We start from the raw sequence: 27,401 nt of genomic DNA, 5'->3' as shown, positions 1-27,401 counted from the left end.
CTACTGTCTCTAGTTTCTTGGTTTCTTGTTCTGCAAGTGCACCCATTACTTGTGAAATGTGTCTACAAGGTGCAAGTCCTCTCTCCATGGGACAGGCACAACCCTCTTAAGAGCAGTTCCCAGTACATTCACTGTGTTCTGGGGCATCCTGACCAAAGAGAAGAGAGTAACTCCATGTCTTTTCAGTCCTTTCAACAAAATCCACCTGCCTTTCAGACGGAACTGTCTTTGAATTTGTCTCTGGAAATTCAACAGTTTACACCCAGCTGAGTTGTCAAATGTTTTTAATGAGGCCACAGTCAGGCCAGAGCTCTCCAAGCTGAATGGCCGTGTCCTTATCACTGACAGGATGTGTAAACAGACAGTCACTGTCATTTATCTGATTTCCCATCAGGTAACTGTCACCTGGTGTTCTTCCTAACTGTGCCATGCATTCCACTTGTGCAAAAGAGCTAGCAGCTCCTCTCCTAGTGTTTCTGTAAATGATGTCCTCTCTACTTTTGCATTTCAAGATGAAGCTTTCTTCTTTAAAAGTTACAGGACTTGGGAAATTTTGCTCTTCTAGGGGCTATTTCTTTTATTACAGCTGTAAAGAGGGAAAAGTAATCTTTTAAAACAATGTATTATTAATGCCATAAGCTCTCTTTGCAGTATTTCAGACCTAGCCTTTCTGCCACCAAGGGGTGTATGGAGCTACACATCCCACACAGTTGACAGAATTTTTGGATCTGATTCTGATTCCACACCACTGCTACATGTATGGAACTTCATTAATTTAAGTGGAGCTACTTAAGTTTTAAATGAAATCAGAATCACAATTACTCTTTTCATTATTCATCCATCAGTCTCATGCCTAGCAGTACATCTGAGGTATGCCCAGTAATTAGTACACCTTTGTGCAGCTTATTGCTGTATTAACAATTCCCTAAACTATCATGTCCCCTCTCATTTTTCCTGGAAAAAGCCCATAGCTTTTCCAAAAGCCCAGCATAATATATTGCTTTTCTCTGCAAAAGTATGGCTTTATCCATCATGGCTGTACTTATTTACCTAGCTTTAAAAACACAGCTTATTTAAATATGATAAATTTTTAATTAATTTATGCATGCCAAGATTTTACCCAGGAAAAAAGGGACAGACAAAGCTTACATTAATCATCTGGGAGAAGGGGACAATTAAGGAAAAGCAACATCTTGTTTCAGGTGCTGTAGGCTAACCACATCTCAGAGATGTCTGATAGGAATAAATGGGTCAAGTGACAGGGTTGGGGCTGCTGCTTGCAGCGGGTCTGAAACTTGCTCTGAGTGTTGTCTTTTAAAAACACTGCTCACTGAGTTTGGAGCCATTACATATCAGAAAGACAGATGGTCTTGCAACTTCTGCCAAGTAAATAGGCCTTATTATGAATAAATCAAAGACAAATATAATGAAAATTCATTTTCTTGTTTATTTTCTGTACATAGAAGCTAAGTTTTGGACATGTTTAGTACATGAACTCCCTTGATTAGCCCTAGCCATGAGACAGGTCGCCACTGATATAAGATTTGATATAAAACTAAGAATGGGCAAAGCAAGTGGTGCATGTGAAAAAAGTGATGGGAAGGGAGTGTGAGCCCACCGGTACTGTGGTACTGGACAGATCACTGCAAATTAAGGCCTTTAGGAGCATTAGCTTAGTGTCCTCCTTGTACGTGGCACACAGCACTGGAGAAACACTCAGCTCACCCAATGCAAATTCAACATCTATCAAGGTGAATGTCAGGTGGGGTGTGAACTTGCAGCAGACTACTTATTTAGCAGGAACCTCCCTGTGTGCTTACTTCACTTCCAGATGAAGGCCAAGGAGTTTATCCTCCAAAGAAAGCAGAGTAACCTACTTTGCAATTATCAGAGTGTGCCACTGGGTAGGAACGTGCACAGTTAATGGTTGGCAGCTAACACACCATAAATTCAGAACCAAGTTTATCCCAGAAGGCCAATTTCATTTGTTCATGTGTTCGTACCCTGAGAGGGCTCTGAGTGCTTCATACCTGGGGACCCTCTATTGCCATTATAATGGCCAAAGCAGCATTGTTACCCTCTGGACATAAATGACCTGGAAAAAACAAGCTTAGAGCAGGAAGCAATGGTGGTTGTGTCCCTGCAGAACTGAAAACTCAAGAGTTAACCTGACAGAGGATCAAAGCATGACATTTCCACTTGTTAGTTAAACCTAAAAGCTTAATTTGTAGAAAATTAATGGTGGTTTTTTGTAATGTGCCTCTTTTGTGACAGTCTTGTCAGAATTCCCCCAAAACGCTGAAATACAGCAGCTTTAAATAACAAGAAAAACCTTTTCACAAAAAATGAAATCTTTCCCTAAGTAGATAAATTAGCAGCCCCCTAACTGTATTGCTGCTAATGATATGTCTCGTTGGTGATTTTGTGGACTGCAAGGTCAGTGAAGCATCTTACAAACATTTTTTAATTGGCCAGATTGTTAACATACACAGCAAAGCAGCAAGAGAGAGGAGGGACCCTCTGACACTGCTGCCCCCTCATTCCAAGATAGAAGAGCCCTACAGCTAATGGCTGAACCACACTGACAAGGCATCCTGAGGAAAACATCTCTTTGACTCTACCTGTCCTTTGGATAATCAGGGGATTATAGTTTTGGGCTCATCATTACAGGCATCAAGACTCTTTCTTAATGTAAAATATATAAAGATGAGAAGCACAGCACTGGGAAGCTGAGATTCATGACTTTGAAGAGAGCCTGCTTTGCAAATGATGGGTGGCTGTGGATGGTCTTGATTGTAGTTCTTGCAAGCTGTTCTGGCTCAGCCTTTCTGCCTTCCTCTTGCATCTGTGAATCATTAGCTAGACTGTTCAAACTGGAGCAGACACAGCATCCTTCAGACTTCTGAGGTTACTCTTCCTGCTCTTGTCCTTCGTTGTCAGGAGAAGCAGTAACAGGGATCTAATGGGGTTTTGAACACTTTTATTCAGGGCCTGCAACGCTCCTGATAGTTTCATCTTTCTCTGCACAAGGCTCCTGCAAACAGTTTCTAATGCAGACTACTGTGCTCAACATCTCTCTGTCTGGGAAAGCATTTCTTGGTGGACTGCTGTACTCAGTTTTGAAGATCTCTGAAGGAAATGGAAATTGAGCTTAATTCTCCACAGAGCTACCTGTACATTTCTATGTGGAAGGGAGTGAACCAGTGGGGATGATATGCTAATAAATCAGCTAATAGGGGAAAAGCAGGAAGCACTTGCCCCTTTTCAGACAGCCTACATCACTCCCCCACACTTACAGCTCTATTATGCAGTGTATTAAAGACACCAGAAATATGCTTGATAGTAGCCAGTTTGTTACAATGCATTTTAGCTTTGATAGTAGACACAGATCAATGTCTGCAGACATCCAGCTCCCTGAATGATGAAATCTGTGCAGCAAAGCACGTGGTTGGATTTCTGATTTAACAGTTTACTCCTCGCTGCTTGTGAGTCACAAAAGAGCTGCATGCAAAAGTGTGCACAGCTTTCTTTCAAATTACCCCTAGCCAAGTAAGAGAAAAATTATTCCTCATGTCAATCTATCCTTGCAACAGCACAGTAATTTCTTTGTGTGTTTTTTGGTTTTTTACCTAGAGTTTTTACCTAGAGAAAGTGGGAGAAGAAAAGGTCCTGGCCAGGAGTCAGTGTAACCACTTGCATCTCATCACCTTGTCTGATTGCTCTGAGGAGACCAAAAAGCACACAAAATAGGATGATCCCCGTCCAGCATTGCCATTTAAGGCAAATATGCAGCCCCCTGCATTTCCAAGCTCTTTCCATTCTCCCTGCCTCTCAGTACTGCATCTGTAAACTGGAAATTGGTAGGTACTGACAGAAGAGAACTTGTAATGGTCTGAAAATACTTGGTCCAACCTGGTGCAGTCTTCATGGGAGAGGGCATCACCCATGAAGCTACAAACTGGTAAGGGGGGGGGCAATACAGATCAATTCACCATTTATTTACCCTCTGGCCTTCTGCCTGAGCTCTCTCTGAGTGTATTTGAGAATCTGTCCCATGGTCTTTGTGCTGTTAAATGCATCCTAATGCATATAGGAGATAGCTTTCTAAAAACAGAATCTGTTTCTTGCGTATAAGAATGTGCTCTGAAATTCTGTTTTTGCCTGAATGGTGAAAAAAAAGAGTGTGTATGATTATTGAAGATGTCACCAGGAGAGAGTAATGGTTGTCACCCAATTAAAAAGAGAGGAAGTGAGAATACAATGTCTCTTGATATTCATAATAACAATAATAGCTTTCAGACATGTGACATGATTCTGAACTGAACACCTGTTAATTGCATAGAGAATTTTTCTTCCCATTAATCAAAGTCAGCGGAGAACCAATAGAAGAAACACACTGAAGCTAAACCTGGTCTCCCTGTGTGATTGTATGGCACCAGAACAGGGAGTTCTGGGTTTGGAACCCACAGCTGCTGTGTCATCTTACAGCAGTGCACATGCAGCAACTTAGGTGGCAAAGTTTCTAATTTGGCATTGCTGATCCCTTAATTACCTAAACATACGATCGCAATTTTGTTAATGTGTGAAACTGCGTTTCACAGATGCTGATGATGGGTGAGAGTCTATTTCAGTGTGGAAGTTGCTAGCAAAATTCCCACTGACTTCAGTAGGTCCCATCCTGTTTATAAAATACTCTTGAGATGTTTGTTTCCTTGACAAAGCTTGTTAGTATAGTACTCACCAAGTCCCCAGTGCCACATTTCTAGCAAGGATCATTTAACCTGGCATTTATACTTAAATTATGAGGAACACAGCAGTAATCACCCACATTCAGAAAACTCCATAAAACTGGATGATTTGTCCACTTGTTGTTAAAGGAAACCTGTGATTTACTAAACTTCATTTACTATTATTTCTGAGGTTTGGTAGACGTAAGGGGTACAAAGCACATACTGTATCAGAGAATTCTACCTCTGTGTAGGAGGTGTCAAAGGCAGAAGCAGAGCAGGCTCAGTCAGCTTCACCCTAAAGGCTTAAGCCTGTCTGGTGAAGAAAAAATTCAGATACCTCCAAGGTGTGAACAAATGAACATCAGCAGAATTTCAGGGGTTTTAAGGTGACAAGGAAGTCTGAACTTCAACATTCTTTCTACTACAGCTCCTCAGTCTGAAGACTTGGTAGATAAAGTAATAAAATGCTATTGTAAATGACTCTAGTTATTCTACACCTCCTAAAGCTGAATTATTCCTTCCTTCTCTTCTTCCAGAGAGCTCTTAAACCTTTCTTGACAGAGGTTACTCAAAAGGCTTTTAGAGGGCAACATCCCTCTACAATTCAGATGAGCTAGTTTCTACTTGTCCAGATATCCTGGACTCTGGAACAATTTTAATTTGCCAAGCCTATCAACAGAGAGAGGATGCTTGACTCTGTCCCTTCCAGCAGTAACACACCTGTACGCTGGAGTCTTGGACCAGGCAGAGCTGCTCCTGGATCTTCTGGAGCTCCTCTTGCTGCCAGCGGATGTTGGCCTGCAGGATCCGTGTCCGCTGCTCCAGCTGGTCCTTGATGGTCTGGAACATGCTGAATTGTGCTGAGAACTGGGGGGAGGAAATAAAAAAGAGGGGAGGGGAGGGAAAATCAGTCATTCTAATACAAACAGCCTCAGTAGAACACTGTTCTGTAAGGAGTTATTGGTCTCTTCATTGTAAAGCACAGCTAAAAAATAAAAATGTCTTTGTGATATACTAACATGCAGACAGAGACATCTTGTCTATTTTCAGGGTTATGCATGTATATTACATTTCCTCGGCTAGAATGATCTGCTTACAGTTGACCATGTTCTGTTGTAAGGACTGTTTTTGGGAGTATGCTACTTTAAAATATCAAGAGCATCTTAACTGGATGGCAAATGAGTGCATTATTTTCATTAGCTTGTAGTTTGGAGCCCTTAGTGTGGCATAACAGCATAATCCAGATGTGTTTTACTAATGCTTTCCTTTTTCAGAGCAGAAATAGCAGTTCTGCAATGCTTTGTTCTGCTGATGACTTACTAAGGCATCACACAATAGACCACAATAAACATTTTCTAGATTTGTACAGCTGAGTAGTACTTAAATGACAAGAAATACTCATTAAGTTATTTTTATATGTGATATAAAATGAATAGCTCAACTCAGTGGAAGAAAGGCTGTTCCAAATAATAGTAAAAAATGGAGATCATGAATCAAGGTCAAGAAGCAGGTGCAACCTCCAATAGCAGCAATACTGGCACAAACTGAAATAATCAAGAGTTGTGGAGAGGACTAACAGCAATAAATCCCTAATATTTGGTGCTTTCAGGTATGATTCAAAGTTCACCAAAGTTAATTATTACTTTAATAGGCTTTGGAATAATTGCTTTTGATAAGCTCATATTCCAAAAGTAAAAAACAGTCTTTGAAAAAAAGAACAAAACCCTTCAAAAATCTTTTTAAGTTTTTATGTAATCAAGGCATCCAAGATCTTCTTGAAAACATGCAGGGCTGTGAGTGTACAGGCAAAAAAAATAATTGCTGTGACTGGAAAATGCTGCCCTGCCCTATATTTGTTCCAGTGGCTCTGTGCTAGTGGGTGAGCTGATGCTCACTGCTGGAGCCTTCCTGCTCCACGGTGCACTGGCTTACATTGTTTCTGGCTTTTTAGTAGGGGAAAAAAGATAACAAGACAAGAATTAAAGAGTGCTCTGCTGCTAGCAGCACTGTACACTTCCTTAAATGAAATTTTTGGCTACTTGGAGAAAGCTAAATGTGACAGAACAGATTTGTATCAGCTAACTAGTACATCTTAAACCAGTTAAGTATGTGAAAGTACCTTTGCCTTCCCTCTAGCAAAGCTGACATCTCCAAGTAAATGGCCTTGCAGAGAAAGAGCGAGAACTTCAGGAAGTTTATTTCCATTTATCAGGCAGAGGGAGGCTTTCCCACACGGCCTGGGAGGTCACTGCACAGACTGATGGCCAGGTGGGGGTCAGTCCCACAGCCAGCCCTGCTTAGGGGCAAGGAGGGCTGCTGAGGTGGCACCTGCAGCTGCTGGTGACAGAGCCCCTTGGCTGCCAGAGGCATCTGTGAGCACTCACTGCTTGCACTGTCTGCCCAAGGAGGGCAAGGGAGCCCTCAGCCCTGCTGTGACTCATGGTGCTCGTGCCTGCAAACAGCAGTGCCATCATCTGCAACCCACTCCTCTCCCAGAGCAGAAACATGGTGTCAAACCTCCCAAAGGCAAGTCTGTGTTACTTGGAATTGGGGTTACAGAAGCCAGAGCAGGGTCTCCTTTTTTCTTTCTTATCCATGTATAAAGAATTAACCTGAGGAATGGCTGAGCAGAGACCTCAGATGTTTGGGAATAAGAACAAGTGACTCCAAGGGGAATCCACTGCTGTTAGTTGCAGCCCAGCCTTTTGGTTCTGAAGAGTCCCAGGTATCCTGGTTTAAGGAGTGGAATGATGCTGTGAGCAACACATCATAGAGGAGATACAGCTTTAACCTGGTTTAACCTGGCCTGTACAGAAGGATCTTTTAAAAAGACAAGTCTTGTTATCTAATTATATGAACTCATTTAGAGAGGACTGCTTTTAAGTTTTTAAAAGGATCCTTATTAGAAAAGGAATTAAAAACAGTTTTAGCAAAGAGTTTAATTTTAACTGTCTGTCTTGGTGATGGCAGACTTTTGATTAATATGCAAATTCCTTGATGACCCTTTGAGAAAGGAACCTGATTTTCTTCAATTGATCAATGTAAGGAATTTTAAACTAAGTAATTTCACAATGACTTTATACTTCAAAAAGAAATAAAATCAATTTTCAGGCCTTAGTTTTAAATTTGAATTTGCTTTGTAAAATTGCATACAAGAATGTATTGCTGTTGATTTTAAAATATTATACCTTAATTTTTTTGTGCAGGTTCTTATATTTAGCATATTCATCTTACATTATCTTTTTGTTCTCTCTTTTACATGCTTTTTGTATTAATATACTTAACATCAACAATTAGCTGGTATACTGGAGTGAAAGCTGCTATGGATGAAGACAAAGAACTTTCTCTTTTGCTTTTTTCCTTTTCCCACTCTAACCCCCAAATTGTTGATAACTCTAACCATGACCCCTGTGCTTACAGAGCTCCTATTGTTTTTGTACAATGAGACACTAACAGCAATTGACCTGCTCCAGAGAGCATTTATCTCAAGATCATTAACCTCTCTACTAATTAAGGGAGAAATCTCTAATTGTATAATAAATTAAAAGAGCTTAACTCAAAACCTTTCACAGAAAACATTGCCCAGCTTTAACTCTGCCATTGGCATCAGATGAAGCTGCTCTTCATCTCACTTAGATATTTACAAATCCACAGAATTCTTAGATAAGTGCATGTAATACACAGAAAACTGTCATATTCCTAGAGACAGTCAAACATGGGAGACTAAACCTGTGACATCTCTATAGTTGCACCAGTTTAATCAAGGTTTGTTAATGCAGGCAAAAAAAGCCCCCAAAACAAACAAGCAAAAACCACAGCAGTAATTTTAGTCTGTTTTTTTAAAAAAAAGAGTAAAATAAAGTGATGCATTTGGGATCATGTCAGCATATGCTCTGGTAGGGAGGGGCTTGATGCACTAGTGCTGGGTACGGTCCAGGGAAGCTCTACAGCCCAGGGAGAGGGGCTGGCACTTCCATGCTGTGATTCCTCTCCTCCACCATGCCCAAGGAGAGGTGTTTTTCTCCACTGAGTGCTACCCCACGGTGCCAGGGTTACTCCTTCTCTCTAGGTGCTGGGGGGCTGCTGCCAGGAGCAGGGACCTGTGGCCCCTGTGTCTGTCAGGATGGTTCCTCATTTCTAATGTGATGAACAAAAAGATGGACCTCCCAAGACAATCTGTTCCTACAAGTGTCATGACAATAGGTAGCTGGGTAAAGAAAAGAGACCCTATTTGTTTTGTAGCTGAGTTTCCTTTAAAACTTTCTTTTCTGCCTATCTTCCAACTTTCTTTCAATTCTTCTGGCCCAAGAGATGAGCCATGTTTCTTGCTGGAGACATTCAACAGAATTGAGAGAGTGTCAAAAATACCAGATTGCTGTAACTTCATAAAAGCTTTAGCTGAGCAAAGGAGAGAAGGATCCACTCATCCCTTGCTCCTGTGGGAAAGGCTGGCTCCATGCACCAGTCCTGCAAGGCACAGCCCCTGGGAAACTGGATTTCATTAATTTGCAGCTCACCGAACGACTTGTTCTTTCTTCCTTCATCTGAATAACACCTGCTCAATCCCAAACGGATTATTAGTGTTAATTATTATTCAGTCATCAACATCCGCTGTGTTGCAGGGGATTTTAATTTATGACAATGAGGAAGGCAAACAAACAAATATTCTAATTGGGAGCACTTGGTTTAAAGTAAACCATTTACATTCAGGTGACATCTAGGGTGACACTGTGCTGTCTGTTCATTCACACAAGCAAGGCACAAGCTAAAATCGCATTTCAGTGGAGACAAAACCATCACAGCCTTTGCTGGAAATAAAACTACTCAAAGTTCAAGCAGATGGTGCCTGAGGCAGCAGCTAGCTGCTCACTGCAGACACAGTTGTGGCCACTTATAATGTTTTCCGTGCTGCTGCCACCCTGTAGCCAAATGTTAGCCACAGGGATACCCAGGGCCTTCCAGCTCCTGCCATCAGTCACCATCAGCTAAGGACAAGTGGCAGAAAGGCAGCAGGGACAAACCTGTGCAGCTCCTCCTGGCAGCGGGGCACCTGGCCACACCATTTCTACAAGCTATGGGCCTGTGTTTTGCCACTAAACTGCACAACTGGAAATGGTCAGCTAGGAAGCCAAGAAAGTGTTCCTAGTAGGATGCACATGTACCTGGTTTTGTCCCTCACTCACCTAGTGCTGCAGGCACCTTTGTCTTTTGACAAAATTACATTGCTGTAGGCTGACATGTTAATTATTTTAAAGTGGGACGTACAGCGTAGTATCATAATATTCGTAACAGTTTATGAAAATCACACGTGTGTGGAGACTTGGTACTCTCTACAGGAGTTTTGCTATGGAGTGTGAACATCAGCAGCCTGAGCTGCAATGTCCTGGTGTTATTTCCCTGCTCCAGGTCAAGCTTCATCCTGAGCTTTGCCAGGAGCACTGCTGTGACTGCTGCCAGAGGGCTGCCTGTGTAGACAGAGTCAGCCCTCTTCCTTTCACTAAGATTTCAGTGGCCCAAAGAGGCTTAATCAGTGATTGGATGGCACTCTAATTTGTCAGAAAAAAAAAATGGAGCTGGTGTGCCAGAAAGAGCCTTTTACTGGGAAGGGACAAGGCACTAGGGGTCTTGGTAAACAACTGGAAAGCTTCTCTTCACAAAGAGCTTTGATGGAGAAGAAAGGGAGGTAGAAAAAAGTCAAACAAAACACACAGAGACTTATAATACATAAACTAATTGATGTTTGAAAATGCATTAATGAATAACGGGGAGAAGTATCTGTAAAAGAAAATGAATGTTCAGAGCAGATAATTGATATGCTGTTTATTCGCTGCATGCTAGCGTGGAGTCATGAAGAGAATAATAAACATGGAAGATAAATGAGAATTTGTTATTTTAAAGCCAGGATCCTCAGGACTTTATATGCTTTATGTGCTACAGAAATAAACTCCGGGGTCTTGTGAGTGAGTATGTGTTATCAATGGTAGAAGCAGTCTAGGTCCAGCAATACTCTGTCATTCCTAAAATCAGAGGATGATGGGGTGTATCATCACAGCAGAACCACAGGAGAAAAACAATGTACTGGGAACATGGTACTCAAATCTGCTTCTTCAAAATCCACTGCAAATGTAACCCTGAGGTGATGTTTTGGGCTATCACCCACTTTTTTAATAGATTGGAGGAATCTGAAATTTGTCTTCAGTGGCATTCTCACCATTACTGGTACACTCACAAAATGGGTATTGTTGAATTTGCATGTCCTATACTGCCAGTTAGTTCTGCATCAGCACAGCCAAACAGGTGTTTTTAGCAGGACTGGGTGTCTCTGTTAGTTTTTGGTTTTAATTCTCATTGTGAATTTGATCTTGAAGGGACCTGGTTCTGTAGAAGTGACGCTGGAAATTCTTTTTCCATCTGGTTTTTGTCCTCTCATGAAACAGATGTGTGCACACCTGAACCTACACACATCTGGGCTTCTGAACACCTGCATGCAGTTATATGTTTAAACATACAAGTGTAAAATTCAGATTACTTTCCCACAATATTTTAAGTGGTTGAGAGTTTGGATTTGGGGATTTTAGTTACTAGAGAGGTAACTTAAAAGCCCCAAAATGAGAAAGTATCAGGAGATAAGCAAGTGACCTATTCCACTTCCAAATCCCCAACTAACCTGTGCCAGAGGTGCAGGCTGATTTTGCAGAGTTGCTTGAGGCAGCAACTGCTGTGGGAGAAGCTCACATGGAAGCTGAGACGGCAAAGAAACCTAGGTTAAAAACAAAACAAACCAAAACTTTATTTAGAAGTTTGGCTCCTTTAAATTTTAGGTTTCTTCTAATGCCGTGGCTTCTGTGTAAGTTGTTTTTAATTGCTAAGCTGCGTATGTGGCACATGCTGTTACACCCTCTGCCTGTTTCCATGATTCCTTGTGAAGTTACCTGAAGAGCAGTAGGCTGGCTGAGTCTGTGCACAGATAAATCCTGCTGTGCGCTCGGTGCTCTCGGCAAGGGAGTGTTGGACTCTGTAATCAGCTTTGTTGGTGTAGCTGCAAGAAAAGCACCAGTGAGATCTCTCATGCTGGAAATCAGCCCTGTTTGAAGGGGGTAATACAACAAGACGTGGGTAGAAATTGTAATGACCTGGCTAAATTCTATGGGAGTCAGGGCTGTTCTTGTTGACTTCAATGGCAATAAAATTAAACTGATAAGGAGGCTCTGGGCAAAGATAAAAGTAAATGAGACAGATTATGATTCTATGCTCCAATGAGCAGTGCAAAAGGACCCATGAAGTATTCTAAACCAGCTGGAACTCCTTTTATATGGGCCGAATAACTGTAAATTTAGGTTAGCTCATTGGCTTCTTTTCCAGACCAGGAAGCAGAAAGAGTATACCCAAGTCAACATTGGAACATCCCAAATCTTGGCCAGAGGAGAGTCACCCACAGGCTGTTACTACTCATGTCAGTCTAGAGAAATCTCATATTGCTCACAGAGGTGCCCTCAAATCTAAACACAAAATCTTCATTTTTGTAACAGATTGAAACAGCACATTTCATGTCTAATCCCAGTGTTCATCTTTCAGCATTTAGGTGGTTGTGCTAGAACCTTCTCTCTTGTACATTACCATTTCAGCTTTTGCACTTCTTTGTCAGTGCATATCATCAATACCTCATAATTTATTGTTAAATTAGCAGCTGTGATACATAAGCACACATTCTTGGCTAAATTAAAAATAATTCCATAACTCACATGCTGGGTCTGACTTGGGTGTGTGGGAAGATTTTGGCGAGCTCCTGGATGATACTGAGGGTGTCCGGCTAGCGCTGAGGATTGAGGCACCAATATCAAGTGCATTAAAGTGCTGTTCAGGATCCAAGCTGGCACCACTCTCCTAAAACACACCAGAAAAGGAGAACAGCTACTGCATCTGTCAGAGGTAAAGCATTTTGATATTTAGTAATGGTTGCATTCCAGTTCTTTGGCAGACCTAAAATGACTTGAGCAGAAATAATCTCAGGTAGACCAGCAGACCTGGACAAAGGTATCAGTGCCCCTTCCAAACAGCATCAAATGAATACATTTTACAAACAGCTATCACTGAGCTAGAAATAAACAGCAAGCTACTGCCATAGTCACTTTGTGCCTTCAGATGTTTTTCTGAATCTTTCTTTTGTGTTCAGTTGGATGTGACAGCAACTGCAACCTCTGTGAGACACTTGGCCGTGCACTGAGGACCGGCTTTGTTTTCTTTCCTAAAGAGATCACTGAGATGTTGCCAAGAGGGCTGATTGCCAGAAATTGTCCAAATGCATCTTTAAACTGTAGCACCTTGCCAAGGAAAAGTGAGATATCTTACACTGCCCCTGCACATGTTCCACTTCATTTGTGGTTGTTATTGGTCTCCAGGTTTATTCTTTCATAAACTCACCTGATTTATGTCAAAATAATTCAAATGAGCAATGAGTTCTGAAGTTAAGAGAATCCACCAACATTGCAGAAAGACAATGCTGGAGTCTTCAGTGATGTTAACACAGAACAAGTTGTGATTGCTACATAAGTTTATGAAAAAAGCTTTTCTCATTGTACCTTTAGTGCTGAGGACACCACCTCTGAGGACACTTCTTCCAAGCCCATCTCCTGTCTCCTCTCCACACGAACATCTGCATAACTGAATGGAAAACATAATTCTATGTATCAACATGGAATTGCTGTATTTCTTAAAATGTGCTTTAAGAGAGTGGAGGAATAAATTACTGTACATTTTACAGGTTAAATGAGCAGCTGAAAAGTGACTTAAGTCAAATGCTACTGAATAAGATTTGAGAGTGGTTTAATTTTCAAGTTTTGTTCTGTTCCTATCTTCTTGAAGTCAAGATGTATATTAAAGAGCTACATAAAAAGGTCAACTTCACATCCTACAACCACTTTATGACTTCACTGGAAAGCTTCTACACATCTCTTTAAAAACAATATAAGGATTAGAGAACATGAATATTTAAGGATCTGTCTATTCTCTAATTTTGCACAAAATTAAAAAATGCCATAGTTTATCTGCCCCTAAACTAAAAACAAAAAGTAAGCTCAACATAAACTAAGGTTCAGTCTGATAATTTTTCTATAATTACCCTATTTCCTTCACAAAGTTCAGGCTTAATTTTTTTGTTATGTAAGTGATGTTACATTTTTAAAAGAACATTCTGGCAGATATGAGGATGCTCCTATCTTCCTGTCCTTTATGTCCTGGCAAGTTGATAGGATTTTCCATACCTTACCACCATGTGAGTGCACACAATGAACTCTGGCTTGGAGTTCCACTGGTGGTAGGTGATGTAGTAATGGGTCTGGAGCCAGATCCACTGCTGTCCTTTGGTCAGAAACCGATAGCAGCACGACTTCCCCTTGCCGAACTGCATCACTGCCAGCAGAAAATACACACAGCTTGGAGCACAATTTCCCACGTGAAATGACGTGAAATGACATGAAATGTGAAAAAAAAGTGACAAAAATATCTGTCATAGGTAGACAGGAGTATAAGCACCAATTTTGAGTAAGTGCTCCTCTCAGCCTTCTGACAGAACAAAAATCATAATGATTAGTAGGTATCTTCTTCTGACACTTTGGATAGTACATTCTTACACAGCACAATTAACCTTAAGTTTGGACACTAATGAATTAGTGTCCTCTGCAATTTAAACAGAGATCTTACCCAGCTTTATGTGCTGATCACATACTGCTTAATTAGACACCTGGGATTAATTTCTAAGAGTGATCATCTTAAATTCTAGAGCAGAAAAGTACAGGATAAAAATGCTTGAAAAGATGAGTATTGTGTGCAGATGGATTTAGAATGAAGTAAACATATGAGATAACACTGTGCAAAGACAAAATTTGAAAGAAAATTCCCAGATTGATAAAAATTCAAACTACAGTAAACCAGGGTGTACTGAAGGTTTTGTAGATTCAATAACCTAATTAATCTCTTCTTTTTCCCCTGGTGATTTCAAGGGGTTCCCAAATATCCACATATTTAGCTTTTCTATATTTCAGTGTCAACATATAAAAACTAATGTTGACAGGATACTTTCAAGACAGGCAGAGGTGGTAATCTGAGATGTTAAAGCCAGTTCTGTAAGCAAATATTTGAAAAGCATTGCCTTTATTTTCCTTACTTAGTGAAAGAGTTTTTCAATTAAATCCTAGTAGACTGTATTTAAATAATCACAGCTAATCCCAAACACACAGTGAACAACATTAGGGGAAATAATCCACAAGAATTGCTTGAACTATTTCTGCATATTCTTTACCAATAGAACAGGGGTCAAATCTGACATATTTTATCCATTCAGTGAGTCTCGCTGGCTACTTTTGGGGATTTAGAAGGGAAAATTGTATTTTTCAGAGCTTGGTAAGTCTGTCCCAGATGCCAATCAGCTGCAGTGTCTGCAGTGTGCTACAGCTCTGCTAAGATATATGGGCTGAGGCAGAGTCAAACCTCCCCTTCCAAACAACCTTTCACTGAAAAGAGGAGTCCCAGTGTCCAGTGACTTCCCAGGAACCGGGACCATGTGGTACTTACAGTGTTCATGGCACCTTGCTAGCAGCTCCAGGTCGTCTATGTGGTAATAGTCGTAGCCAGAAGTTCCCAGCACTTCAAATGGGAGGTATCCGATAATCGGCGGCGCTCTGCAGTTGGGCACAACAGGAGGCCATGAAACACAGAACCAGCAGTTCTGCATGCTGATGCAGAGATGCAAACAGCCCAGATCTACTTTCACTCATCAGTGTATAGCTGTTCACCTCAGGGGGCTGGATCCCCCACCTTGTGCTTGGGATACCCAGCTGGGAGCAGCAATGCCGGCAGGCACCATCCCACCAGGACAAGACTATGGCAACACCCCTCCTCCAGGGAAAATGTGACTGTGGAAAGCAGTGCAGCTTCTCAGGGACCTTGATACAGGAATCTGCTGTGAGGGAGTCCTTCCTTGGCTGCTGCTTGGTCAGGGGCTCTGCGATGGCTCCTGCAGCCCTTATACAGGGAAAAATGTGTAACGAGGTGTTTGGAAGCCATCATCTGCTGGGACCGGGGGGATAAGAGAGGAAATCATCTGTGCTGCTTTCCTCTGGGTGCCTGGAGAGCTCATCTGTGGCATGCTGAGGCACTTGTTTTGTACCTTTGCCAGCACAGATGCCTCAGGCCAGCATAGACTTTCCCTCCATAACTCAGTGGGAATTGCACACACGCAATCAATGACTGGATTTAGAAGGAAGGATTTCTGCAGCTGTATAATAATTAGCTCATTTTGCCATGTGACAGACTTTGGTCTGTTGATAATTTTAAAGGAAGGAAGAACAAGCTAATCACAAATTCAGCTGAAGAAATAGAGTCCTTTGTTTCAAAAGCCCATTAAAAATAAAAGCAAAAGTAGATGCAAAATAGTAAACATCAGCTTTTGTAGGAATTTAGTTGGCAGCCCTCCTGTTCATGAGATTTAGATGTGAAATGGAACACTACTTGAGAGAACTGTACTTGTGAAACAGTAGTAGTAAAGCACCAAACACAACCAGCAGGGCTTTTCTTGTCACCAACCTGTGATCCAGGAATAAAAATTTCCACTCCAGACTGTGTCTTGATGTGAATTCTTCTAGAGGTTCTTCTACGATGCACATCTCCTGTCCAGTGGAGAAAACTGACTTACTGAGAGTTGGAGCTTCACCCCTCTGCTTCATCTAGCTTTTGTTAGTGATAAATACATGGTGCATAAGAGGAGAAAAAGGATTCACCCATTTTCTGGCCATTCCAGAGAGCAAACTATTGTATTTATCAATGCCAACATTTTTTACAGGAGACAGGGAGAAGAACTTGTAATGCACACGTACTTAAGAGCTGAGACCGTGCCTCAGGGTGCCAAAAGTTTTTTGGCTTTGAAGCAGTGCCTGTGGTGTGATGGCCGTGGGCTTTCCCAGCACCCAGCCTGTGCCTCATCCCACCAGGGCTTGCCACATCTTGCTTCACTCCCTCTGTGTTACTAAAGATACCCACCACCCTTGGTCCTTTTGGATGCCTGCCCACCAAGCTCTCTGAGAAAGGGGGACACTTTCCTTCTCCCTCAGCAGCTGCAGAGGAGCAAACGCCTTTTCAGGCAGCCAGCCTGCAGGAGATCCAGTGGGTTAAGGGGTCAGTGTTGCCTTGCACTTCACTGCCACAGAAACAAGCTGGCCCTCAAGATTCACAGCAGCCCCTCAGTGCTCATGAGCATGATAATTAATAAGTGAGTTATGCAAGGCAGGGTGAGGCAGGACAGCCTTGCCCCAGAGAGATGAGGAGCAGGAGGCAGTCAGTGGGGGTCACTTGCTGTGTGGAGGTGGGAAGCAGAGGGAAGGATGGCATCACAGTGCACACCCATGCATGGGCTGGGGCTGGCCGCGTGCCCCAGGGCCACCTCACTGTGGCCACCTCTCCTCTCCCACTGGATGCTTTGCAGGGGCAACTGCAGCTCCATGAGCTGCCTAGAGTCAGCCTGGAGGCTCCTGGCCTGGGACTTCCCAGCATCAGCATTCTGGATTTCTGGCATCTGGGGTTCCTGTGTCCTTTGTGTCTCTCCTGCAGGAGGGTCTCCATCCTCACTGGTAAGGACAGCCTGCCCACTGGCCCCCAGTGCTGCCATTCCCCTGCTCCCTTAGTGATTCTCTCTCTGCTGTCCCTCAGGCAGAGGAGACCACTGATGTTTTAAACCCTGTTGGACCAGAGAACAAGCTGAGGTGTGCTGCAGTCAAGCAGTTCTTTGATACATATCAATGCTAACAAAGTTCTTTGAAGTCACTAGCTGTGCAGAGGCAAAAGGCTTCACAAGCACCTTCAATTCCACTCTCCCCCTCTCTCCAGTTTAGGGCAAAATCCATGCTGATGCCAAGATCATACACTAAAGTTCAAGGTACAAACACTGCTGTGTGCAACCAAACTGCTGAATTCTGTCTTCCTTAGCTGGTCAGATAAACATTTTACACTCATTTTGCAGCAGAAAGTCAAGAGTGGGAGTTAGGTGAGTCACCCAGGTGAACTGAAGTGTGCTCAGGACTTTGTGGCAGTTAAAACCTTCTCAGGGCTGTTCAGCAGCTGCTTCCTCCCTAGCACTGGGCAGCTCATTGCCACAAGTAAACATTTTGTTTCCCTGTTTATTTTGAGATGCTAGCTCCCCAAAGACAAGGAATTTGCTTTTAGGGTTCTCAGAGAACCTTTAACTCCAACCCTTCTGCATATGCTTATTGTGGTTAAGATGCATGGGAAGTGTCCTCACTTACCTAGAAGGGACTCTACTTCCCTGCAGAGTCAGGAATCAGTCTAGACTGCCCTGCAAGTTCCAGAGCACGGAATGGAACCAGGCCAAGGGAGAAGTGTTTTCATATTGGTCACATCTCAATTACATTAAAAAAAAAACCCCTCTTAAACTCTGGGCACAGGATACCTAATGCAGCAGTTCACATTTGTCAATTAGGGAACAGCAGTGTTAGGCACAAGCTTGGTTTGTCTGTCCTTATAACCACATGCAGCTATCTTTGAGGATTTGTGAGAAGGGAAACAAGCAGTAATCCACCAAACACTCTGAGAAGCACAAATGGAAGTGTTGGTGGTCATCTGTATCACAAAATCACAGGATCAGAGAATTAGCTAGGCTGGAAAAGACCCTTGAGACCTTTGTACATGGTCCCATTGCAGGAACAGAAAGCAGCAACGAGGAACCAAATTTCAAAGTGACTTTGCAATTCCTATTGCAAGGAGGGCTCTGTATCCTGTGCAACACGGGCAGAAGTGACACTGCTTCCACAGATCCTGGCTTGCACTGATAATCCTCTTCACTGGATTTTTATGCGTGAAATGTGATACCTGTAATCCATTCAATTAGCAAAACTAAGAACCTTCTGTGTTGCCCCATCTGAAAGTGTTTAGTGAAGTTCTGGGATGCACAGCACCCAGGGTGAGCACTTACCTTCAAAAACTGAGGTGTTGCCAAGCGAACCGTTGCCACAAAGCAGATCTGCTTTCCTGGGGATGCTCTGTAAGCCCTTGGGACAGCCTCATCAAAGCCATTGCAAGTGGAGTTAGGCCCTAGTTAGGGAAAAAAATGGGACCTGGAGTCATGCCTCATATAAGATTCGCTCTCCCTGAATATTTTGCACACTCCAAGTGTACTAATACTATTTTTATTCAGAGAAGTGCTCTAAAAGCTTTTAAAGCTGATATGCATATATTTAAATCCAAGTCAGTCATGTTAGGCAGAAAGGCATCAGAGCTTAACTTCAAATATGAATTTTACAGGTTAATCCTGATAAAAATAAGGCCAAACCTTATTACAGAGCATAAACCAGTTTTCTGGAAAGAAACCCCACGCATCCAATTGCTCTTTTTCACCACTCACAAGGAAAAAAAAATACATTCTGCAGCATGCCTGGTGCTGTAACTTCCATGATGCAGTGAAAAAAAGTGTTGGCAAAGGAGGAAGCTGAAGAGAGTTCGTCAAGTCATCAATGGCAGAATACTGGGGCCCACAGCCAGGGAGGCTTCATCAAACTAGCAAGAGGATGCTTGTGATTCTTGGCTGCTGAAGAATACCATCCCCTTCTGCATGGAAAGAACTGTCCCCAGTATGCTCAAGCTCTCCTTGTTTTAAAGAAGAAGTGACCCATGTATGGCACTGGCCTCCAGAGATGGGCACATCTGGCGAGTCTGCAGAGGGCCTGCTGTGTCCTACAACACTGGGCAGCAGGAAAAACTGGATGTGATGTGGTTACACATTTTGTATATGCTTTTTACCTGTGTCTTTCATGATTGCATGGCTTCAACTGCTTTGAGAGCCCACTAGCACCTCCTGCCAGAGAGATACATTGCCAAAAGGACATGTTGATGAAAACCAGCCCACAGTCCCATGTTAGAATGACATAATGCAAATTACTCCTCCAAGTTCAAGTTTAGAGATGGTAATCCCACTCCCACAGCTATGAAAGAAAACGGTGTGCCAGGCTGCAGTGGGAACTGGGCTGGATTCTTGCCCTGCCTGGCTGACTTTCTCCCATGGGGGCAGAGAAGGTCCTAGCTAACAGCCAGAGTTCACCAATGTGAGCTAATTTCATGCTAACAGGGATTAAAACCAATATGAAACTCTCTTTCCTTACTATTAGGCCCCTACATCCACCTTCATGAAGTTTCAGACAGTTTGGCTCTTCTGCACAGGGCAAAGCATTACTGTGAAATTGAAGAGCTTTGTATCTATATGAGGAGAAGATAACAAGCCATTTTTATCCTGGGGTGCTTCTGCACTGGGATTTCATTTACTACCACAAATTGCAGAGATGGAAGAAGTCTCACGTGATCACATGTGCTTTTGGAACCCAATTCAACCTATTAAAAGCCTTAGAATATTGATGCATTACTGGTAACAAGGATAACAGGGTATGAGACAGAAAAGAAAGTATTCTGAGTGGAATTCACACCTGTGATTAAATGGTTTAGGCCACTGCATGTACAATATATATTCCACCAAAAAAGAAGAAAAAAGTTCTTTATCTGAGAAGACAGCACAGATGTGAACATCCCCAGAGATAAAGTCCTCTCTCATAGTTGAGACTGGAGGGCATGGCTAACTGGATATAGAGAGAAAAACTATGGGCAAAAGTCTCCTCCTTTCACCAGCAGAGCACATGTGCTCTCGGGACGCCCTAGGAATATGTGTTGCCATTCTGATCCTGGAGTTTCATGTATATATGTGGGCTTCTATGTGATTATTAACACAAAAAGCTGAAAAGAAGAAGAGTTAAGTTCTACAGGACACACAAGTAGCCTAAATAAAGAGTTATTGATCCATCTCTGATATTAGAATTTTGTGCAAATCTGTTGCTTTCTGTAGTTGGTCCTGTTTTAAAATTAATGGGAATGCTATAAACCCACATTACGGGCACTGAGAAAAGTTACTTCTGAGCTTGCTATGTAGTATGCTGAGACATTTGAAATCACTGGGGCTGTTTCTCTCTGTAACAGCCAAGTTCAGTAGCAAATTCTTGCAGTCTGGGCTCTAAGATATGAAAACAAGATATGCACATTTAGCCTCTGAAACACAGGTATGATAAATTAACCTAGTTAGCGAACCATGGGCTTGCAAATGACACCAGTTGTAGAAGGAAGCGGAGACTGAGTCACACCAAAGAGAGCAGACGGCTTTTTCATGTCAGCTGCTGGATGTAAACAGCCACGAGCCTGAGACATATTCCCAGAAGGCAGCAGAATACATCCCTGAATGTGGCATTTACAAAATAGGATTCTATTTCCAACAGGTAAATGCAGTAGTAAGAGGGTAATAATTATTGTGTAGGACAGCTAGGCAGTAATTTGGGATTTCCTCACAACATTTGGAAATGATGAACTTAAGCAGCAGTGAATGAATAAGCCCAAAGAGATGAGACACAGCTGCCTGGCTGGATGTTATCCTGTCTTTGAACAGCTACTGTGCCATCTCATACTCAGCTGCCTTTGACAAAGTCCAGAGCATTAAAAGCCTCAATGAAGCAAGCAGGTAGCCACTACATTGTCAAGTACATCTCCATCTGAAAATGACAACTACAATAACTGAAAGGAAAAAACCACTCACATTTGCTTCTGAATTATTTTGCTGCCTGACTTTGGCTGTTGGTATCTTTTCTTTCCACAGCTTTATCTGCACAGCCTGCTTTGCTCTGCTTTTGCAGCTGGTCAGTGAATTTCAACCTTTTTGGTTGATGAATTTTGAAGTGTAGTTAAAAAAAGAGGTCATTAGATGAATTTTTAAAAAAATACAATCCTGGTATAACCTTTTAAAAAAGCCTTCTGAAAAATCATACCTTATGACTCTCCAAGTCTCTTCAAAAGAAACACAATACCTTGAGGTAGTTCAGTAGTGAACTTTCTGAAAGCACCACAGAAAAACAGTGGAACAGAAAATAGAGGATCAAGCCTGAGGCTTTGCAGATATTAAGATTTATCAGTCAAATATAGGGCTTGGAGTGTTTTTGTCAGAAGATGCCTAATGAAAAATGTTAGGCTAGCCATAAATAGGTGGGCTTGGGTAAGTGAAGGCCTGTGTGTTTCACAATTAAATAATCAGGATAAAATATCTTGAGTAAGGAATCTGAAGGTCATGTGACAAAGCTAAATACATCATCAGAAAGGTGAAACAGTTGTCTCATATACATCAGCTAGCTGATGCTCCTTAGTGTGAATTTTAATTGTTTTAGTGGTTACCTATCATGCCTGTTGCCCCTAGAGTACCACACAATTCTTTTGTAGAAGTACTAAATACCTGCAAGTATCTTGTAAGACACAAAGAAACTGATTTACCTATACAGAGATATTTGTTTGATTATTCTTTTGTTTATTTTTTTAAAGACCAGTACATTATTTATTTGTAACATTCGTGGAACAGAATGTTACAAATAAATAATGTACAAAAGGAACCAAACCCTTCACTATTACAGGCAAAAGGATAGTCCCTAGGGAGAGAAATCATGCCATATGAAGTGAATGAAAACATGTTTTAAAAACCCCAGATGCCACTTTATTCAGTTAATAATAGTACAGCAGTCAGTTGCTCGGTCATCTTTCTTCAGCTTGGAATGTGTAAAACATAATCTTCCTAAGATAGCAAACCTCCTGCTTATGCCATTTGAAAGAAGAAATCCCTCCTTCCTACTTTGTCAAGAGATGTTAATATTTAAAGAACCAGTCTTAGTGACTGTCAAACAAACTGAACAGTGATTTCAAAAAATACAAGCCAAACAGACCAGAATAAATTCAAATTTGTTTCATATAAATTAATTCAGGCCTCAGATGAACAGAATATTTGGCAATTAACAGATATAATGAAGAAATCCAAAGTGCTGGTGGCAAGCCAGACTGCTCTCATGTAGATGAGTAACAGTGACACTGTCCATACATCACCTGTCCACTTTGATCTACTCTCTCCTCTTTCCTCCTCCTGTTTCTCCCCTGGCCATCCTGTGCTGAATGATATGAATGGTATGATATGTGTGATAGGAATCCCAAGCAGATTCCTTAGAACAGGAATGGTGTCTTTTCTTTGCATAGAGAGCCTAGCAGGAGTGCTGCATATGGTTAGCTGTAGCTTCTATGATATTGTTAATAGCAAGTAATAATATGTGGCTCTTGGTTTTGATCAAAATATTCATTTTGGATTGAGTTATTCTTGTTTCAGCACATATGTATGGAGGCTCAAGATCAATGTATCTTCTGTATGAACTGTTTACTTCTTTTAAAAATTAATTCAGATGCAATTAATTTTTCTGGAAGTTAAGACTTTTTTCCTCCTCAACATAGTAATTTTCTTGATGCTTATTATTATATCTGAGAGATGTATCGGCTAACAGTAGAGTATCTTCCATTATTAGCATTCAGTAACCAGATACTTCCTGAGCTTCCATGTAATTGGGAACAAAAATGCACCATTTTAAATTCCACTATAATATTACATTACTTGATTAGGAACTCTAATGCTTATCTACTTCTTCAAGAGAAAAGCTTCAGGGATTTTGGATGAAAGGACAGATCTATCACTTAAAAGATGCTGGTGGTCCTTTTTAATATTGATTAACTCTTTGAAAGGGAAGACTCTGGTTTTGTCCCTTTCAGGAGTTTTCAAGCAAGTGTATCACTTCAGAAAGAGGATACCAGAGCCAATATTTGGATATATAATTATGAGAGATCTTTGTGTGTTTACAAATTACAAACAATTTTCACAGGAGGAATAAATCCAACCCATCTTATAATTTCTTATCTGAGTGAGCTATTAAGCGGCTTTGTAAAATAATGTATTCTCACTCGATCTGACATTTTTTACTGGAGCTGAGCACTTCCTTGAACTTTTGGGGAGAGTTACCTTCATTACATGCCTTCCCCCTCAGCCCTCAGGCAAGACTGGGTGAGAGCCACTGTATTATTGATTGGTGATGCTGATATGACTCTCTCTCTCTTACCAGGTACTACAGGTTAATAGGTACAGTGATGCACTTGGCTCCCTCAGATGTGAGCTCCCTTCATGACTCTCGTTAAAATCTGGGCTACAGACCCAGAACCTGAAATATATAAAACTATTGGACAGAGTTCCTATTTACAAATAAACCAAAACCAACCCTGGTGATCTGACAGCAAGTAGGCATTTCTCGCAGAAGCAAAAAGGAATTCCACCTTCCTCGTCTGAGTGGCCCGTGGGCCACCTCCTTTCCTCTCATGGGACTACTGAATCTTCACATCAGGTTACAGTCCTGCTTTTCTCATTGAAGCTTAATTAATGATGATTATATAATCCTCCCAAATGGAAAATCAAATCTCTTGTATTTGATTTAGCACAGGCAGTGACTCATGCAGCACTCTGCACAGCTTGCACTGCTGTCTCACTGGTCAGCTGCTCTCACTTGGGCACAGCCAGTGCAATGGGGATTCACTCATGTGCAGGCAGCTCATGTCACATTCCTGGTGCAGATACAGCAGCAGAAATGCTCTGCAGCAGGGTTTGCAGAGTACAGATTCCTCAGGACCAGCCAAAGTGTGCCTGCTCTTGCTAACCCTGGCACTGGGCTGTGTAGCTCCTCCAGCCCACAGCTGTAGCTGACCCTAGGAGATCCAGGGACAGTGATCTCCTGAAAGACAGAATACCTGCTGTGAACAGAGAGAGCTTTCCTGGGCAATTTCTGAGCCCTGTGTATGCATGTCCCTGCCTCTTCTGGGATCAGTGAAAATGCCAGTGACTGCTCCTCTGTGGGAGTAGCATGGGTTCGATGTAGACTGTGTGTGATCTGGCTCCCTGACAGCAATTCTGGTGACAAGTCACCTTGGCAGATATCAGGTATTTGTCCTACTTCAGCATGAAAAAAATTATCTTTGGCATCTCAGTACGACAGCCTTTAAAGCCTCAGAGCTCCCATTAAAGTTAGGGAGAGAAGCTAAGCTCCTAACTGGCTTTCTAAGCTGCAATCCTTCAAATTAATCCATTCAAACCCATCCCTATATGATGTTCTCAGCCAGAAGTCAACAATGAGATTAAGGGGGAAGGTATAAAGGAGGAGGGAGGGGGGCAAGGTGACTGGGGACTCACAGGCATGACCTCCTTGCCCCAAGCACCAACACTGTATGAGTAATGAACAATAATAAAATAAGCCTAAGGAAATGATAATTCAAAAGAGGTTACATAAAAGGCTATGTGGAAGTAGAATAAAGATAGTGACATTTCTGTTAAAGAGGGTGAAGTAGGACCTACCAGTTCTTAAAAACATCAGCAAAAGTTAAATGACAAGGCATGGAGACAGATTTACTCCTGCAAGACTCTACATTAATGACAACAGAATAGCTAAGTATCCTGACAGGATATAATGTGCTCAGGGATAAAAGAACTTCCCTGGCCATAGAGGCTCTGGCATCCTTGTGGCAGGAACAGGCAGGCTGAGTGCGCTCAGAGTATGCTCAGCAAAGCATTGGAAACAAAGGTAGGAGTTTGCATTGGGTGGCTAAAAAGGAATGGCAGGATTTGTATTTAAGGAACATCCTGTATCAGTCTCCCATGTGTAAAAACATGCTCACACTTCCACTGCTGTGAAAAGCTACAGGGAAAAACATTCTTCAGTACATTCATAAGGAATGTCTCCTGCTAATTAAGCCTAATTTGCAATTTCTGTCTTTCTCCCCCAGCTAAGTCTTTTCTTATCCTTAGCTTAGAATCCCTCCTTCTCAAACATCTCCAAAAAGCAGGCTTTGGGGCCAGCTGATCCTATGCATACAGGGCAAATGCTGCCCTGAGTGATGTGTCTCTCCCACCACCCTTGTCACCACTTTCTCTCTTGCCCAATTGGCCTCACACCTGGAGGATGGATGACTGGAGAATGGGTATTTATTTAACAGGAGGAAAAGAGGGCAATTGCTGTCAGGCCCAACAGGTGACAGCCCTGAGGAGCATGGGCTGGGGGATGGTGCCTGGTAACTGTGGGCCAAGCAGAGGCAGGAATCCAGCCCACCCCTGCACCCACCAGATGCTTGAAGTTGTTTGTGCCACAAGTCCCTGTGCCAAAGCACAGGTGCCTGCGCCCAGCCCTTGGGTGGCTTCCCCAAAGGGTGGAGCATTCCTATGGTGCTCACTTGAGCTGATTCTCCTGTGCCTTGCTCAGGGTGCAGCTGGCTGGTGCAAGGAGCCCAGCTGATCCAAGGACAGCCACTCTGGAGGTCTGCACCCTCCTCTGGCTGCTCACCCTGTAAGCCAAGGGTATCAGCTCCCAAGCAAACAGTTTGCTGCTGCTACATCTGAGTCCAGGGCACTCGCTTCCACCTTTGCTGGGAGGCAGCCGTGGCAGTGACTCCCAGCCAAAGGGGAGCAGTGCTGGACATGCACTGGTGAGGCATTTCCATCAGGACATGCACTGAATTGGCGAAACTCAAGTCAGATGGCAAGGGGGCCAAGAGGCACCATCTCACAGAGCCAGGTAAGGCTGCCCCTCCCTGTCAACCAGAGGGTCAGGCTGCAGCAGAGATGTGAAGAAAGTGGAAGAGACAAAATAAAGTGAAGATTTAGAAAAAAGTGGCACAAAGGGGGAAAAATGTGAAGAAGAAAGCACGTGACTTGTTTGAAAGCTATTAAGATGGGGTCTTTGGAAAATGATTTGGTGTCTTCTGAAATCAATATGTTCCCATTTAGTTTCCATGCATTAAGCCAGGGAAGATATCTGTAATGTAAGTTTTATCATTTTTCTGAGAAATAGCCACTGATAAAATAGCGGGGATGTGAAATCCTAACGGGTAAGTGGGCAATATTAGTGTCAGGCTAAAATAAAGGGCTGAAAATCCTTGAAGAAAATGGATCAGAAATTCGAAATTCCCCTGGTAGAAATGCATCCTTATGAGTCAGCACCTGAAATCCGGTTTCTGCTCTAGAAAACAGAACAGCTTGGTGTGCGCGTCTGTCAGGCAGGCACATTTCACTTCATTCAAACTAGAAAGCATACAGGCAGCTACATTTTTTTATACAAATAGAGCCTCAAATCAGATGGCACCAAACAAGAAATACATATCTCCATCCTGCATGTAGGTTTCTATTCTAGTCATGTGGAGCAAAAGCAGAAAGTTAAATGGGGACAGGGACATTTTTTTTCACAGCGTGGCGTGCAGTTTTTGGAAAGCACGGTGGGGAATTTTTTTGCAGAGGATGACCTATTTGGAACAATACCAGCAACTTTGGAAATGCCACTCTGGAGTTCAGTCAGGCAAGTAACTAAAGCAAACTTGGGCAGGCAGGAGGAGGAAAGGAATAAAAGAGTATTTAATTTCTGACACTAATGGCCGTGCAGCAATCTGTTTGTTAGAGAATGGGTGAGATGGAAATCTGCTCTTCACCCCTTGAAAGATGGTTTCCCTGGACTGACTGTGGTGCATTAGTGACTATGCTGACTGCATGTCTTCCCCTTTTTTTGGAGAGTAGTGGGTTCTGCAGTGCTGGAGAGGAATGCAAAATGGCAGCTGGAGAGGGAGATGGGTGGCAGTGTCCACAGCCATTCTGATGAAACGTGGCACTGCTGCCTTTCCCCAGGATTTTGCAGAGAAGGGTAAGAAGACAGATTTGGCAGGTTATCAGTTCTGGCATGGAATTTGTGTTTAAAG

At 42.4% G+C, this 27,401-nt stretch overlaps 1 protein-coding gene across 2 annotated transcripts in view; it reads right to left on the bottom strand.

Moving 5' to 3' along the window:
* The window catches only part of NPAS2 (neuronal PAS domain protein 2), a 105,585-nt gene that overhangs the window by 7,109 nt on the left and 71,075 nt on the right, over window positions 1–27,401 (bottom strand). The window contains exons 8-16 of one of the 2 annotated variants that reach the window (XM_054272007.1): window positions 18,709–18,827; window positions 16,311–16,393; window positions 15,300–15,406; window positions 13,991–14,138; window positions 13,310–13,391; window positions 12,473–12,614; window positions 11,663–11,769; window positions 11,398–11,490; window positions 5,451–5,597 (exon numbers count right to left, since the gene is read on the bottom strand). In XM_054272007.1, coding sequence (XP_054127982.1) covers window positions 5,451–5,597; window positions 11,398–11,490; window positions 11,663–11,769; window positions 12,473–12,614; window positions 13,310–13,391; window positions 13,991–14,138; window positions 15,300–15,406; window positions 16,311–16,393; window positions 18,709–18,827 — 1,028 coding nt within the window. The remainder of the gene's footprint in view (window positions 1–5,450; window positions 5,598–11,397; window positions 11,491–11,662; window positions 11,770–12,472; window positions 12,615–13,309; window positions 13,392–13,990; window positions 14,139–15,299; window positions 15,407–16,310; window positions 16,394–18,708; window positions 18,828–27,401) is intronic. The other variant, XM_054272008.1, reaches the window with a different exon arrangement.

Source organism: Melozone crissalis, unplaced genomic scaffold, assembly GCF_028551555.1.
Source record: "Melozone crissalis strain CALT ecotype California unplaced genomic scaffold, PUWL_Pcris_2 ptg000013l_1, whole genome shotgun sequence".
Taxonomy (NCBI): Eukaryota; Metazoa; Chordata; class Aves; order Passeriformes; family Passerellidae; genus Melozone; species Melozone crissalis.
Note: the sequence above shows the minus strand (reverse complement) of the source record. Positions and strands in the feature narration are given on the sequence as shown.